The sequence below is a fragment of the Notamacropus eugenii genome, chromosome 1 (assembly GCF_028372415.1).
Source record: "Notamacropus eugenii isolate mMacEug1 chromosome 1, mMacEug1.pri_v2, whole genome shotgun sequence".
Lineage (NCBI taxonomy): Eukaryota > Metazoa > Chordata > Mammalia > Diprotodontia > Macropodidae > Notamacropus > Notamacropus eugenii.
Genome location: NC_092872.1, coordinates 106782917 through 106800877, shown reverse-complemented (window position 1 = coordinate 106800877; position 17961 = coordinate 106782917). Strand labels below are relative to the sequence as shown.

The 17961-nt window shown below is 39.1% G+C and overlaps 1 protein-coding gene across 1 annotated transcript in view; it reads right to left on the bottom strand.

Annotated features, from left to right (window-relative positions):
• The window catches only part of TMC1 (transmembrane channel like 1), a 135910-nt gene that overhangs the window by 110139 nt on the left and 7810 nt on the right, over positions 1–17961 (bottom strand). The window contains exon 3 of the mRNA XM_072611640.1: positions 15106–15234. Within this exon, the coding sequence (XP_072467741.1) occupies positions 15106–15234 (129 nt within the window). The remainder of the gene's footprint in view (positions 1–15105; positions 15235–17961) is intronic.

Here is a 17961-nt window from a genome sequence, read left to right as displayed (position 1 = left end):
GCCTGCTAGCACAGGTTCTTTGATCTCCTTTTCTGTTTTTTTTTCTCATGGGGACATCCCTTTATTTTCCTATTTTAAAAGGTAGGAATACAAAAGATTACACATTGTGAACAATTAGAGACAATGATGATTTAGTAGGAGCCTCTCATTTTAGAGAGAAGAGAACTGAGGCTAAGGAAGGGGAATTGATTAAATCAGGATCACACAGTAAGAAAAAGGTAGCCAGTATTGGACCAGACCTCTCAGGGCCAGAGGTGAAGTTGATCAAGGATTATAGTTAAGTCTTCTCTTGGCTTTGGGATGAGGCCTGGCTGAGCACTTAGGAGGGTAGGATGCCAATGTGATCTACTTTTCTGACTTCAAAGGGGTCAATAATCTTATTTTAATTAGACATATGTAGAAAGAAGTAAGTATTCAAGAAAAATTTCAATAGACAGGACTCCAACTATTAAACAAAATAATATAGCCACCTACATACACCACCAGAGCAGAAGAACACCAACATCTGAGTAGTTGAGGGGGCTCTTAACAAATGGCTACCCAGAATTTGGTCCAGGGAATGAAGAGGTCCATTCTTATGAGTACACACCCAAAGCAAAATGCCAAGCACCCAGAACATATAACAAAGATTCAGCTCCTGATTGGTTTAGAGTCAGAAGGCATGAAACCTACATGACTCAGCACAGTTGTGAATTATCAGGATGTAAAGGGGATCAATCCTTCAGATGTTTACAATTTAGCCTGAGCCTAGGAAACTGAACTCCAGAAAAAAAACTCCAAAAAAGCAACAACAATAAAAGCTCACAACAAATATGAATTGAGTACCTAATCAGTAGATAGCATTATACTGGGTATTGAGCTGGATGGGAAATACTGGGGGGGGGGGGGGGGGGGGGCGAGGGGGGGGGCGCAAGGGAAAACACAAAGGAAATGTGATTAGATTAGCTATTAGTTCCTTGAGAGGTCCCCTTTCTTTATATCCCTAGTGCTTATCACAGTACCTGACACATAGTAGGTACTGATTACATTGAATTATTAAATTAAATTATTGACTGATAAGGCCCCACTTTCTAGGAGTTTAAATTTAATTGCAGAGGGGTGGAATCAAGATGGCAGAGTAACACTTTCTAGAGAACTCCTGCCAAGCCCAGCCAAATACCTGTAAAAAATGGCTCTGAACAAATTCTGGAGTTGCAGAACCTATAGAATAATGGAATGAAGCAAATCTCCAGCCCAAAACAGCCTGGAAGCTTGCTAGGAAGTGTCTATCACACCACGATGGGAGCAGAATGCAGTCTAGTGTGAGCTGCAAGTGCACAGAGGGGATTTGAGCAGACCTTGGTGGGGACTGAATCTCTCACATGGGTGGTGGTTTCCAGACTTCATGACCCAAAAATGCTGAGGATAAATTGGAAGGTCAGTAGGAAAAGATTGTGGGTTCAGTGCAGGAGAGTGGAGTGGTCCATCACCAGCCACAGTGTGGCAGAGAAGGGAGGGGGCAGAGGAACCCACAGCAGCTACAACAGCAGCAGGAGAAACTGCAGCCACTGTTTCTGGTGCTCTAGGCCCACGGACTGTGGGAGGATCAAGCAGCTGATAGTACAACCCCATCCCCACTAGAAGCAGAGAACCACCTTGACAAAGAGCTCAAGAATCAGGTAAATGATTAGGGAAATGAGCAAGACCCAGAAAAAGAATCAGGCTATAGAATCTTACTTTGGTGACAAGGAAAACCAAAGCAGGCAACCAGAAGAAAACAAAGTCAAAGCTCCTCCATCCAAAGCCTCCAAGAAAATATGAATTGGTCTCAGGCCATGGAAGAGCTCAAAAAGGATTGTGAAAATCAAGTAAGAGAAGGAGAGCAAAAATTGGGAAGAGAAATGAGAGTGATGCAAGAAAATCATGAAAAAAGAGGCAACTGCTTGCTAAAGGAGACCCAATAAAATGCTGAAGAAAATAGCACTTTATAAAAAAGACTAACCCAAATGGTAAAAGCAATCCAAAAAGCCAATGAAGAGAAGACTGCCTTAGAAAGCAGAATTGGCCAGATGGAAAAGGAGATCACTGAAGAAAATAATTCCTTAAAAAAAAAGTTGCAAGGGGACAGCTAAGTAGCACAGTGGATAGAGTGCCTGGTCTGCAGTCATGAAGACCTGAGTTCAAATTCATCCTCAGACACTTACTAACTGTGTGACCCTGTACAGGTTAGGTAATTCTGTTTCCATGTTTCTTTATTTGTAGTACAAACTAGAGAAGGAATGGCAAACTCCTTCAGTAATTTTACCAAGAAAACTCCAAATCAGATCATGAAGAATCAGACATGACTGAAAAACAACTGAACAACAGCAAATGTATGTAAAAAATCTGATGTGTTTCAGTGGATGGAGTACTGGACTTGAGGTTAAAAATATGAGTTTGAATCCTGCCTCGGATATGTACTAGCTTGTGTAACCTTCAGCAGTTTCTCTTAGCCTCAGTTGCAATATGGAACACCTACCTGGGTTATTGTAAGGATCAAATGAGATATGTGAAGCACTTTACAAATTTTAAAGTCCTATGAAGGGGTAACTATTTTGGCAAAATTCAGAGCACCAACCTTATCCTAAAGAGACACCACACAGAATGTAGCCATCTCCTAGGACAGCTGAAATCCAAACAAGATTTAGCTTGCTCTTGGAAGAACCATCTAACTATAAGATGAAAGTATATCACATAGGATCACAGCTCTTGAGCTGTCTGAAATCTTACTTGGCACCAAGTACAAGTCCTTCATTTTAAAAACAAGGAAGTTGAAGCCCCTTCCCCCAAAGAATATAAACTTCTTGAGAGCAGGAATTGAATCTCTTTTGTTTTTATCTCTCCCCATCCCCTTAGCACAAGGATTCTCAAAGTGCGATCTGGACAACCTTGAGGGTCTAGGAGACTTTCTCTAGGTCAAAAGTATTTTCATAAGAATACTCAGACTTTTACATTTCTAATATGTTAAATATGAATAAATATAATCCACATAAACAAAGGGTTTGATCCTCAATAATACTTAAGAGACCTCTTTATGGGTGTTGAGACTAAAACATATATGAATCAATTCCCTAGTACAATGTCTGGAACATAGTAAATCCTTGATAAATGTTTGTTGGTTGACTAAATCCTCATTTATATAGGTAGATGGTAATAGGAGAGTCAGAATTCAAACCCAAGTTGTTTGACTCAAATTCATCCCTTTTTCCATTGTATCACCAAGGACACTCAAAGATAAGCACCAGTAATCAGCTAGGGTTTTCCTAGAACTGTCCAGAAATTTCCAAGTTCCTTCCCCTGTCTCCACCCTTTTTGTTGATATCCTTTTCAAAATGAACTCATCCACTTTTGTGAACATGCAATAGAAACAATTAAATATTGTTTTAATTACTGAGGACCTGCTCTAAGTATTCTGAACAAGAATTTTCATTGGCTAAGATTTGTTATCTTTTGTATTGGACCAAGGATACAGATATGAAGAGTGCAGGACACAAGGTCCCTAAATAGAGACAGCAAGTAATATAATTATTACAGTCAGTACTATTGCCAGTGTTAGACTAATAAGCACTGGCTTTCAATGCCTCTGGAGGAGAGAGTGAAGCTGGTGATTTTGTGCAGCTCTCTTTCACTTAAATCCAATTCATTGGCAAGTCCAGAAATCACCCTGGTGACACCATTGGTCCCCTTTGAGAATGAAGGACTAGCACTGGATTTATATACTTCTGCCCTGGGGAAAGATATAGTCCTCCTTCTCCACTCCATAGCCAGGGTGGATGTTGTTATAGATCAAAAAATAATTTCTCTCTCTTTGTGCTGCCAATCATATTTAAGGACAAGTCTTTGAAGATTGGAAGTTGAATTATAAAGAACAACATCTGTGAATTTAAAAAATATATACATGCCAAGTTCTGATCCTTTCTGCCATGTTGGTGGTAGATGGTTACTGGTTGATTTCCTAAGTCAGAAGGAAAGGCAAAGAATTGAATGCATTCCAGATTCTTGAAGGGGTTTAAATATGAATTATCTCCTAATTCTTATGTAGGAGTCAGAAGAGAGAAGCTCTTATAAGCTTTGTGTACAGGGATGTGGTAACTACAATTAATTCCTCTAGGAAGGATCTTTGATTTCATGAAGGAAGCAACACTCTTCCTAGAGACGGATCATAGCTTGTCTACTACTTAGTTGAAAAGTCCCAGTGTGTAGTCTGAGATACGGGAAGGTTAAGTAATTAGTTCAGATCCACACTGCTAATGTCAGCTGGGATTGGAATTTTGACGTTTCTGACAAAGCCCAACATTTTGTCCCCTATTCTTGTGCTGTCTCTACTTAGTTAATTTTTTTTTAAAGCCAACTTGTGAGTGATTTTGACATGGGGAACTCAGTGAGAAAATCCATCTACCAATGTCGCTCAATGTTTGATTTGCAATCTGTAGCCTTAGAGAGTAGCTTTCAATAGAAGTATCAACCACTGGCAAAAATAGGCCAAGTATGGCCCATTAAAATTAAATAACCCATTAAATTAAAATATAATTGGGAAGTATTTAATAAAATAAATAAAAATTCAATAGAACATAGATGATGTTGATATGTGGTTTTCTAAGGCAATATGTGTCTCATAGGGATCCTTATGTACAATCTAGCGGCCCTCATTTCTATTTGAACATGAGAGCTATGACTCAGGGAACGAAGAAATTCAGTATCTTTGGCAGGGTCATGCAGCTAGTATGTGTTAGAAGGAAGATTTGAACACAAAGCTTTCTGAGTATAAGGCTAGATTGCTTGCTATCCATTAGGTCAGGATGTTTCTTAGTCCATAAGATACCAACATTAACCTGCTGGTGACACAAATGGCAACCCCTTATTTCTCTCTCTCTGCCTCTGTCTGTCCCTCTTTCTCCCTGTCTCTGTTTTTCTCTCCCCCTCCCCATTTACCTATCTCTCCCTGTCTTCATTCTGTTTTTGCTCTTATAATCTTAGCTCTTCTTGTGAGATCTAGGGCCATCTAGACCCTGCCCGCTAGGCCATGCCTTGCTGCTTCCCAACTCCTCTTAAATGTTACTCCCTTTTCGTCTCAACTCTTCAATCCTTTTTCTTCAAACTTCATTCTCCCTCCCCACCCCTGCACCCTCCCCTCCACCCCACCCCAACCCCCATCTTTCTTGAACGCTTTCACTGCCAAAGACTTGGAATAAAAAGACAGAAGACCGTCAGCATTCCTGTATCCAGTACTTCATTGTGTGACTTTCTCAGACCAATGTTTTCTCCTCCCTACTCCCACTCCCACCTTACAGGAAAAGCCATTTGCAAAGGTGAAGGAGAGGGCGTTCCATGCCATTTTAAAAAAATTTGGGTTCTGTATGATTTCACCTTTCTAGCAGTGAGGTACAGTGAATGGGGTGCCAGGCCTGGAGTCAGGAAGACTCATCTTCATGAATTCAAATCTGGCCTCAGACAATCATTAGCTGTGCGATCCTGGGTAAGTCATTTAACCTTGTTTGCCTCAGTTTCCTTATCTGTAAAATGATCTGGAGAAAGAAATGGCAAACCACTCCAGTATCTTTGCCAAGAAAATCCCAAATGTGGTCATAAAGAATTGGACACGACTGAAAAATGGCTTAACAAAAGGTGGGATGTAAGAGGGAAAGGAGGTGGTAGTTATCTGGAATGAACAGGGAGTATCGAAAGGCCTCTTGCTCAAACATGTCATTCCACACGTTTCTCCAATTAATGATTCATTTGGGTTAAAAAGCTCTGCTGGGTAGAGGGGATATAAATATACCCTGGGAGGCTTAAGTCTACTTGTCATTTGCACCTCTGTGCCAATTACTTTAATCAGGGCAACATCCCAGCTGAAATACCTCAGGGAACAGAAATGTTGGCTGAGGGAGTCTGGTGAGGAGGGAAAGCAGACACCCAGGAAAAATTTCTTATTTACCCAGGGTCCTTTGTGAGAACCATCTACTAGGCTACTAGAGACAATCTTTATCGAGCTTTGACTTGCTGATATTTGAGTTTGGAACCTCAGGAATTCTACATGCAATGAATGGCTGTGAATTTCCCCAACCCTGTTTCCTCTCAATTATATCTCCATCCAGAGTTGTCTACTCCAGTCCAAACTACCCACTTCACACCCAGTGTTTCCTCAACTGTTCTGCTTCTCTCTTTCTGGAAGGAAAGGACAAGAAAAGGAGACATGCCCTAACCATCCAGCTAAGAAAATTTAAAACATGGAATAAATCTCAGAAACATAAGGCCTCACAATGATTTCTAATTTGCCAAATCTAATGGTATTTTCTCAATCCTCAACCTTCTTGACGTTGCTGCAGTTTTTGACACTGTGGACGATTTCTTTCTCTTGCTACCCTTCTCTCTTTAGGTTTGTGTGACATTTTGCTCTCTCCTGGTTTTCTACCTACCTGTCTGACTGCTACTTCTCAGTCTTCTTTGCTGGATCTTTTTCCAGGTCCCTCCTACTTAACAGGGGGATTCCCACAGGGCTCTGTCCTGGGCTCTCTTCTCTTCTCCCTCTATCCTATTTCACTTGGTGATCCCAACAGCTCCCATTGATTCAGTTATCATCTGTATACTGATGATTCTCAGATTTACTTATCCAGCCCCAAACTTTCTCTAACCTCTAGATTTCAATCTCTAACTGCCTACTGGACATCTTGAAGTGGATGTCAGACTCAAGATATCCAAAACTGAATCATCTTTCATCCACAATTCCATCCCTCTTCAGAATGTCCCTATTACTGAAAATAACAGCATCCTTCCAGTTACCTGAGCTCAAAATCTAGTGTTGTCCTCTACTCCCAACTCTCTAACCTCTCGTAACCAATCTGATGCCAGGTGCTGTGAATTTTACTTACCGAATATCTCTTTTGACATTGCCATCAGTCTCATACATGATCACCTCACGCCTGCATTATTGCAATAACATGCTGGTTGATGCCTCAAACCTCTCCTCACTCCATCCTCCACTCAGCTATCAAATTGATCTTCCTAAAGCATGGATCTGATTATGTTATCTCCTATTCAGTAAACCTCCAGGATCAAATATAAAATTATTTTCGGCATTCAAAGCCCTTCACAACCTGCCCCCTTCTTATCTTACTCCTTTCTCCATGCTCAGTGATCCAGTGACACTGGCATCATTGCTGTTCCTCTGACAAGACTGTCTCTGTATTTTCATTGCTTCTTCCTTGTGTCTAGAATTCTTTTCCTTCTTATCTATGGCTCCTGGCTTCTCTGGCTTACTTCAAGTCACAACTAAATTTATACCCTCTACAAGAAGTCTTTCCACATTTTAATGTTCATGCCTTCTCTCTGTTGATTATCTCCAGTTTATCCTGGAGATGTCTTGTTTGTACATTCTTATTTTCATGTTGTCTCCCCCATTAGACTTGCAAACTCCCTGAAGAAAAGGATTGTCTTTTGCCTTTGTGTTTTCTCAGCACTTAGCACAATATATGGCACATCATAGGCACTTAATAAATGCTTTTTGAACTGACAGACTGGACTTTTATATCAATCAGCACTAAGGAACCAAAATATTTGACTGTCCTAGATTCAAGAAGGAAAAAAAAAAGTTGATATAAAATTAAGACTTGTAAATGCTTAGTAGAATTTTTTGGCATAAAAAAGACCTGGTGATATTGGATTTGGGGGGAGAATCATCCCATCACAATATTCCATTGTAAGTTAAAGTCATGATATCACTAGATTTGGCCACTTCTTGATTGAGTCTGAGGGCTACAGTGTCCACTTACGTGGGTATGTGCATGTGAGAGTGTGTATGTGTGTGTGTGTGTGTGTGTGTGTGTGTGTGTGTGTGAGAGAGAGAGAGAGAGAGAGAGAGAGAGAGAGACAGAGAGAGAGAGAGAGAGAGAGAGAGAGAGACAGAGAGAGAGACAGAGAGAGACAGAGAGAGAGACAGAGAGAGAGACAGAGAGAGGGAGGGAGAGGGAGAAGGAGAGAGAAAGAGAGGGAGAGAGAGAGGGAGAAAGAGAAAGGGAGAGAAAGGGAGAAAGAGGAAGAGAGATGGACAGAGACAGTCAGAGAGAAAGAGAGAGAGAGAGAAGATCAATGAAGATTATCTTTTGTTTATTAGATTATTTACTGAGTAAATACGTTTTCGAAAATAAATAGAAAAAGAAATCTTGGTAATGAGTTGAAGAATGTGGGCCCCTTGGTCTTTCAGTTCCTAAACAAAGCTGCTTCCAAAATTGTAAATGTCAACAACCCCCACCAGTTTCCTGGCCGCTTCTCTCACATATTCTGACTATATAATGTGCTTTTATACAGTGTATTATAAATACTTGACTTTAAATTTTGGTCATGTTTGGTATAGTATTATCTGGTCTGCTGTAGAGCACAGAGCACCATTCATTTATAGTTCTTTGTCACTGATGGTGGTGAAAGAAAATCTATCTCTTTGCTTTGGGTGGCGAATCTATAAATATAGAGCTATGGGTATGGGTCAGGTGGAGAGGGATAAAGACTATTTAGCAATCCTGGGGAGAACATATTGGTTATTCCTATAATTCTGTTTTCATTCAAACTTGTGCCCCAGGATAATAGGGGAATAAAAGGTCCCCAGTACAACCCATACTAAATTTCAAACATAACAAAATGTGCAAGTGGGCTGGACTGCTGGATCTCTACATCCAACACACTAGTTTATAACATTTTATGCCTGTACATGTGTGTACACAAGCAGGCAATCCCCGAACTTGCAAATGGATTCTGTTCCAAATGCTAATTTATGTCTCTTTTGGGGAATTTGGAACAAAGTTTCCCATAGAAAGCATATAATAATTAGTGGCTTGATTCCCAGACTAGCTTACAAAAGACTATTTAACCCATAATGTTAGAATCTTAGAGTTTGAAGGATGTTAGAGGTTGTCCTGAGTTCCATTCCCCTCATCTTATTATTTTCTATTTTTTTATTTAAAAATTGTTTTTTTAAGTACTGGTCTTCCCTATCCTACCCAGGCTAGAAAACAGGGGTCATTCATACCCCGATTCCACTCTGATCTGCAGGGAGTTTTGACCAGCTCCATTTCTGACATGAGCTGGTTTGCTTCTCTTCAGCAACCCTATGCCAAGCACTTCTGGGAATCAGTATATTAATGCCAAACAGTGCAAAGTCCTGACTTACATAGCCCTCTGCAGCTCAGAACTCCTGAGCTCTAAAGCTCCAAAAGTCTCAGTCTCCCTAGTAGCAGGGACTATAGGCATGTGTTCCACTGTATTGTACATAAGAAAATTTGGGCCCATGGAAATTGAGTGATTTATCCAAAATCACAGAGCTCACTAATTGGAGAACCTGGAGTAGAACACAGGTCTTCTAATACCTAGATCAGCTCTACTATTTTACCACTAGAATTCATTAAATACTTTAGCAGAATGGTATAAATGAAGGCTTTGAGGTCAGGAAAACTTGTATTCAATTCCTCCTGCTGAAATACACTGGTTATGGGACCTTGAGCAAGTCACTTATTTTTCTCTACCTCTAAGCAGAGTTTGACATTGGTAATTACTGTCTTTCTCTGGCTTCTCTCCTCTCTAGGTTTTCATGATTTTCCTCTCTTGGTTCTCTCCTTATATTTGCTTTCACAGCTCCTTTGCTGAATCGTCATCTAGATCACGCAACTACCACCCTCAAACAGGCACTTATCATCACTCTCCTGGACTATTCCAATAACCTTTTATTTACTTTCCCTGCCTTGAGTCTTACCCTATTACAAGCCATCATCCACTTGACTGCCAAAGTAATTGATTTTCTTAATGTACAGATCTAGTCATGTCACTCCCCCACCCCCAGCTTCATAAGCTCTAGTGATTCCCTGTTAACCTCTAAGATCAAAGACAAAATCCTCTGATTGGCATCTAAAGCCCTTCACAAACAGAGCCCTTCCTTTCTTCCCAGTTCACTCACTCATATCTTCTTTTATCCGGCTACATTGTCCTATTTACTGTTCCTTCATACAACATACTATCTCCCAGTGATGACTTTGCACTGGCTGTTCCTCCCCCCACCTCTCACTCCCATCTTTGGACTTTTCTCTCTCTCCTCACCTCTGCCTCTTAGACCCCCTAGCTTCCTTTAAGGCTCAGCTCAAATCCTTCCTTATGGAGGAAGCCTTTCCTAGCCCTCCTCCTTCAACCTATACACACAGAATGCCTTTCCCTATGAGACTCTATCCCATCTATTCCCTGTCTCTTTGTCTGTCTGTCTCTATAAACACACACACACACACACACACACACACACACACACACACACACACACACATCTATCTATTTTATGTATAGCCATTTACTTATTGTATTCTGTAGAATGTGAACTCCTTTTTTGCCTCTCTTTGTGTACTCAGCCTTTACCACAGTGCTTGGCACACCGTAAGTCCTTAATAAATGCTTGTTGACTGATTGATAGCCTCTTGGATCTCTAAGACACTCTCTAAAAACAAAGAAGGTACTTTCTTTTTTCTGGAGCAAGTAAGTAGAATGGGACTTGAAATAAGGAAGACGTGAGTCCAAATCTTACATCAGACACTTATTAGTTCTGTGACCCGGGAAGAGTCAATTAACCTTAATTAATCTGTTTCCTCATCTGTAACATATAATCCCAAGATTTTTGTGAACATCCACTAAGTTAACATATGCGTAGCATTTTGCAATTCTTAAAACAACAGCTAATATATATACATATATGTGTATGTACACACACTATCTGTATGTACATATATATATGTGTGTATATAGATATTCCAGATAAGGAAATTATGAGTGTGTTTTTATATCCATGCACATATATTTGTATATGTACACCAGCTATTATTAGCATTATTTTTCCTCATCTGGTATCCCTATATCAATGAAATCCCAGGGGCACTCCCTATCTCTAGCAACTAAATAGACTTGTGGAATTGCTTTAGAACCTAATCAGTATTTATAATATTGGGTGGGGAAATGAGTCCAATGGCATAATAGAGAAAAGAGAACCTATAAAGCCTCCTTCCCCATTTCTTAAGGAAGGCTTATGCCACGATGAGCACCTACAGGTCAGGGTGGTCCGTTACTATACAGGACATGATTTGGTCAACACCCCCGTTTTATGTTTTGTTTGATGCTGACACTCCGAGGAACACAGTTATCTCTGCGATTGTATCTATCACAGAATCTTGGATGCTCTTCAAATATACCTAGGAGCCGCCTTGCTAAAAGAGAATCTCAAAGGTTCCTTTTCCTCTATTAGGTCAAAAGGTTTTTTTTTTTTTTTTTTTGTAATCAGTATAAAATATGAACAACAATGTCATACTAATTATATAACCACAAGTATGAGATCCTTTTTTCCTGCAGAAAATTGTTTATGAAAACCTGCCCATTCCTTTCTCATGTTTTTTATCAAGAGCACCCTCTATATTCTCATAAACATTTTTTTAGCGAAAGAAAAGTGGACATATGGGTTAGTAGCTGCTGTGTTCTCAATAGCTCAGGGAAGAGGGTACAATCTCCATTCTTTCAGAATCTTCTCTGAGATACTTTGAAAATGGAACCCTGATTATTTAAAAAATGTTTTTTACTCCAACATGGAATTTTAGCATTTCAGGTACTATGTTGAGAACCTGCTGTGTGCATATTGTCTCACACAACAACTCTTTTGAGATAGGTGCTACTATTATGCCTATTTACAGATGAGGAAACTGAGGCAGACAGAGGTTATGTTGTATGACTTGTCCAGGGTCACAAAACTTTAAGTGTCTGAGACAGAATTTGAACTCAGGACTTTCTGACTCCCAAGTCCAGTACTTTATCCACTCTACCATCTAGCTGTCAATACTGGACCTGAAGTCAGGAAAACCTGAACTCAGGAAGACCAGGTTCAAATGTGGCCTTGGATCCTTACTAGTTATGTCACCCTGGTCAAGTCACTTATCTTCTATATCTATATAGGATACATAATAGTGCCTACCTCAATAGTGTTCTTGTGAGGATCATGAGCTAATGTATGTACAGCATTTTCCTAACCATTAAGTGCTGTATAAATGTCAGCTTCTCATTACCATCACATCAATGTTGTTTGTTGCTTCTGTATTGCTATCTAGCTTGCACACACAGACATACCTTGGAGATGGTCCAGGTTCAGTTCCAGATTACCGCAATAAACTAAATATCTCAATAAAGCAAGGCACATGATTTTTTTGGTTTTCCAGTCCATATAAAAGATTTGTTTACACTATACAGTATAGTCTATTAAGTATGCAATAGTATTACATCTTTAAAAATGTACATATTTTCATTAAAAATTCTTTATGGCTAAAAAAATTTCTGATCACCCTCTGAGCCTTCAGTGAGCGGTAATCTTTTTGCTGCTTGAGGGTCTTGCCTCAGTTCCCGATGGTTGCTGAATGAGCAGGGTGGTGGTTGCTGAACTTTGGAGTGGCTATGGCAATTTCTTAAGATAAGACTGCAGTGAAGTTTGGGGCATCAATTTACTCTTCCTTTCACTTGAACACTTAGATATGATTGTAGGGTTATTAATAGGCCTAATTCAATATTGCTGTGTCTCCGGGAGTAGGGAGGCCTCAAAGAGAGGGAGAGAGTTGGGGAAACGGTTGGTAGAGCAGTCAGAACACACACAATATTTATCAATTAAGTTCGCTGTCTTATACAGGAATGGTTCATGGTGTCCCAAAACATTTACAATAGTAATATCAAAGATCACTTGATCAAAGATCACAGCAGTAGATATTATAATAAGTAAAAAGTTTGAGTCATTGTGAGAATTACCAAAATATCACACAGAGAAATGATGTGAGCACATGCAGTTGGAAAAATGGCACCAATAGATTTGTTTGACACAGGGTTGCCACAAACCTTCAATTTGCAAAAAAGCACAATATCGGTGATGTACAATAAAGCAAAGCATAATAAAATGAGTTATGCTTGTATAACTTTTCAGATATCAAGGAGGTAGAATACAAATTGAATGACCCAATAATGAGACTATATCATTAATGCAATGCTAGTAAACCTGTTTCATTTGATATCTCTTTCCAATTCCACCTAAAAATATTTTGGGGGATGATCTAGCTTAGTTGGATCTGATTTCTGAAGGTTCATTTCCCATCCATGAATTTTTACTGTTTTATGAGGTGATATGCCACATATTCTTTTATCGTCATGCTTTTTAATAGTTTGAAAATGAGATTGTATTCTAAATAAGAGATGCGTTCAACTTTTTTTTTTGCAAGGCAATCAAAGTTAAGTGACTTGTTCAGAGTCACACAGCTTGTAAGTGTCAAGTACTTGAGGCCAGATTTGAACTCAGGTCCTCCTGACTCCAGGACCTGTGTTCTATCTACTGGGCTACCTAGTTGACCCATCCTCCTCTATCCCCCCCAACCCCCTCAATCCCCCCATCCCCTTCTATCCCCTGATCCCTCTCTATCTCCCATCCCCCTTCATTCCCCCATCCTTCCCAACCCCCTCCATTCCCTGCATACCCCCTCCATCCTCCCCACCCCTTTCTTTTGCCTTCAACTTTTGGATCACTATGCTTTGCAAAGAGATCAAGTGTTTCCTGTCTGGGTTTCTGGGTTCTTTTGACCTTCTGAGTGTGGCAACTATTTTGTATTTGTTAAACTTTTCTAAGAACTGCAAGTAATCAAAGTCCTGTCATTTATTTCCCATTTTTCAGAATCAAAATCACTTTAAATAGATCCATCTGGATTTGTAGTAATTTTACTAAGTGCCATCTTCTCCTCATTATCCTTTCTGGTTTTGAACTTTGCTCTAAGCAGCTAATAATCTGTTCTCAGACAAATATATTGGAAACCAGTCATTTCCTCTCTGTTAATATATGATCAGCTTCACTTTCTGTAATGTTAGGAGAAGGGTTTTCTGATAAAGAACCTGCATGACTTCAACAAAAACATGTAGTACTAGGACTAACTTCATTTCCTTTTCTTAGGGAAGGCAAACAAGTCATGGACTTGGGGTGTAAAACGACATGTACGTTTTCAGACACAGTCAATGTATTTATTCTTTGATTGATTATGCATACATGTTATAAGGGAGGGGTCCTACTAGGGAACAGAGAGAAGGTTGCTTATTGGGTAGCAATAAATCTTTTTTAAAAAGAACATTTAAAATATTTCAAAAATAGTCAGAAAGCAACAAAAGAGTTCAGCACTATCTCTAATGTACCACCTAACTGCCTCCATTTAATTAAAGGATTCTAGATTTTGAGCTAGAGATGACCTCCGAGAACATTTAGTAGACCTTATTTTATAGATTGAGAAACTGAGGTGAAACAACTTGTCCCCATCACAAAGGTAGCAAATGACAGAATTGGGATTTGAACTCAAGTACTGTAAATCCCAGCCTAGTCCACTAAGCGAAAAAGAATGCTTGGTGTAAAGGAGCAATTGGGGGATACTTCTTGATCTCCAGTGTTGGGGAAAAGATTTTGGAGGGATATTGGAAGTGAGAGGAGAAAATTCTACCCTTGTACCTTTCACAAACCAGCGATTTCTATATATAATATATCATAATCCAAGAGGATGGACTTGGTTATGCATACTTTTGCATATTAGACATACAGGGACATGTGTATCTTTATATTCATAGAGTACTATTGGCCTGAAGCGATTATCCTATAAAAATGAAATTTCTGTTAGCATAATCACTAATTGGAATTCTGTTTTTGGTTCTAGTTTAAAGGATAGTCATTTGTTAACCACCCAATGCTTTAATGAGAATCATAATGTGTTCTATTGCCTGAGGCTGCGACCCATCTGAGACTCAAGTATATAAGTGAAATACACATATAAAATGCAACATTACTATCTCTTTGAGATAGTAATCACAGTATTAAATCAAAATGAAGTTTCAGTTCAAAAAAATGATTGAACTTAACAGTTGATGGGTCCACATACCCCTAATTAACCAATTTCTTATTTAGAGATGTTAGCTCATATTCTTCATAGCTGTGTAGAGTAGACCAGACTATGCTCAAGAGCTTTTAGCAAGTAAATATTAGAATATTTTCCCCTAATTATGAAAAAAAATGCCTACTTTAGGACTTGGATCTTCTTTTCCATCTTCCATGGCTGACACTTGACTGTAGCAATGACTTGCCTTTTTTCATCCAACTCTGCCTTCATTCTCTCCAGTTCCTCTTCGTCAATTTCATCATCTTCATCTCTTTAAGGGAGGAAGAATGCATAAAGTTAACAGAGACCCTAAGCTTGGTCCTATTTCCAAATATAAAAAAAGACTGATATTATATTCACAGTGAATACTCAGCCCAGTGTTCCTGACTTGGAAAATTGGATATAGTATTCTAATTACCAAGCTTTTTCACTTATATAGAACTAGACCTTTTGGGCAAAAGGGATATATGGAGTTTTGAGGGAGTTCTCTCTCACCTCTCCATTCTTCCCCTTATGATCATCCTGGTCATCTCCATCCTTTATTTTCTATTCAAACTATAATTGCCAAGGAAAGATGAGCATGTGTATGTGTGTTTTTGTATTTAAGCCAACATGGGGCATTTCTTGTTTATTGAGCAGTTATGCTTTACTTAAGTAAGTCCTTTGTCCTCTGTATTTGTATTTCTCTGTTTAAAAAAAAGTCATTAAAGCAAAATGTGAGAACAATGAGAATGGTATGTTTTCAAAGTTAGCAGTGGACTACCGTTCTCTTTCTGTTTCTCTGTCTCTCTCTACACACACACGTGCGCACACACACACACACGTATGTATGTATGTATATTGGAGCCTCTACATTAATCTCCTTCACCAAAAAAATAAAATAAAATAATGAGGCAAAGGACAGAAGCCTATTTTCACAGGCCCACTTGTCAGCCTTGGAATCACAGCACTTGGTTCTCAAACCACACATCATGGTGCCCCGGGGCACCATCAAGAGAAACACAGAAATGTTCACATCTATCAGACACCGATCAGCTCAAGGTAGTTCATAGTTCCAACATTAGATCATGTTATATTCCTTTCATTCATGTTCTCAAATGCAGTTTCTGAAATGAAGGAAATGGAGATTCCAGGAATCTGGAAGTCCTGGAGGTCCAGGATTCCAGGAATACAAGTCTGTACTGGGCTTTGTTGCCAGTCCAGCATTTGATGCTTCAAAGAACAAGGAATGGCCTTCAGGAGTGACTTTTGGAATCTAGTTGAGGAGTAGCTAAAATAAGGGTTCATCCAGCAGTCATGCCACATCTGAACCTGAACTTGGTAACCAAAATTATGAATTGTGCTAAATCTGAGGCTGCTCTCCAGAGATCAAGATAGTATTGAGGAGTATCTGCCCCTCAGGGTCTTTCCCTCCCAGTTTGATTTTTTTCTTTTTTGGAGTAGGCAAACTAGGCTGTCTTTTGCTCTATTTCTTACCTACCCTTAAAGCACTGGATGAGTGTTGTCTCAGACAAACTGAGACCTGGAAAAGTCCTTAGCTTATAGATAGATGAATAGATAGATAGACAGATAGACAGATAGATAGATATAGAGATAGATAAAGATAGATGGTTGGATAGGTAGATAGATAGAGAGATAGATAGACAGACAGACAGACAGACAGACAGACAGATAGATAGATAGATAGATAGATAGATAGATAGATAGATAGATAGAGGTAAAGATAGATGGATGGATAAATACATAGACAAATACCCACATATAATTGATAATGGATTATGTAACACTAAGGACACCATTCATTGCAGATCCTTTTGATTCTTTACTGCTCTAGAACATTTATATTTTGCTAATGAGTAAACTTGTGCTGAGTAAAAAATGAAATGACATTTTAGAAATATATCAGGGGCAGCCAAGTGGTGCAGTGAATAGAGCACAGGCCCTGGAGTCAGGAGGACCTGAGTTCAAATCAGGTCTAGGCACTTGACACTTACTAACTGTGTGACCTTGGGCAAGTCACTTAGCCTCAATTGCCTTGCCTTCCCCACTCCAAAAAAATAAAGGAAATATATCAAAGAAATAAGAAATGTTCATTTGATCTGTAATGCTTGATCTAATTAGATGTAGTGGGAAAAAGCCAAGGATATGAAGTTAGAGAACCAGAATGTGAATTCAAACTCTACCATTGACTGGTTATGTGACTCAGTCAATATTGAACTTCTCAGGGACTCAGTTTCCCTATCTTTAAAATAAGGGGATGTAGATTGTCTCTAAAGCACTTAGCTTCTAAATCTATGATTTTATGATATTATTCCCTCATGGCTTGATAGTTATTTAACAATATTATCTTGTATTAATTCTTTATAGTATGATGGGAGAGCTATGGTCAGGGGTTTTGAATGAACTACAAGCTCATTGAGACAACAGTGTGATACAGAAGTTAAAAAAAGAAAAAAAAAGATGTCAGTGCTGTCCTCCATTCCATTGAGAGAGCTTATTGTCCAGAACAAAGAAGGAGATGTTTCCACTATAGGTTGTCTTGGTTGGGATGCATCTGGAGTATTGTTTTAGTGTTTTGGTATTCTAGGCACCTTATTTTGGGAAAGTACAATCAGAAAAAGATGGACCAGATGGTGAGAAGACTGGAGAACATGTTAATAAGTATCAGCGGAAAAAACTGGGATTTATGCTAGTTAGCTTCAAGAATTGGAAGGGCTCTCATTGGAGGAGCCATTAGGTTTATTCTGCTTGGTCCCAAGAGACAGAACTAGGAGCAAAGGAATAGAACGTAAATTTCTCTGTAGAATTTAAGCTTATTGAAGTCAGGGATCATTTCATTTTATGTTCTCAGTGCCTAACTCATATGAAGCTCTTAATAAATGCTTATTGATAGATAATCAATTGATTGTAGTTGAAGAGATCAAAGTTTTGTGCTTAATATAAGGAAAAACTTTTTAACAATTAAACCATCCAAAAGGAAAATCCCCTCCACCCATTC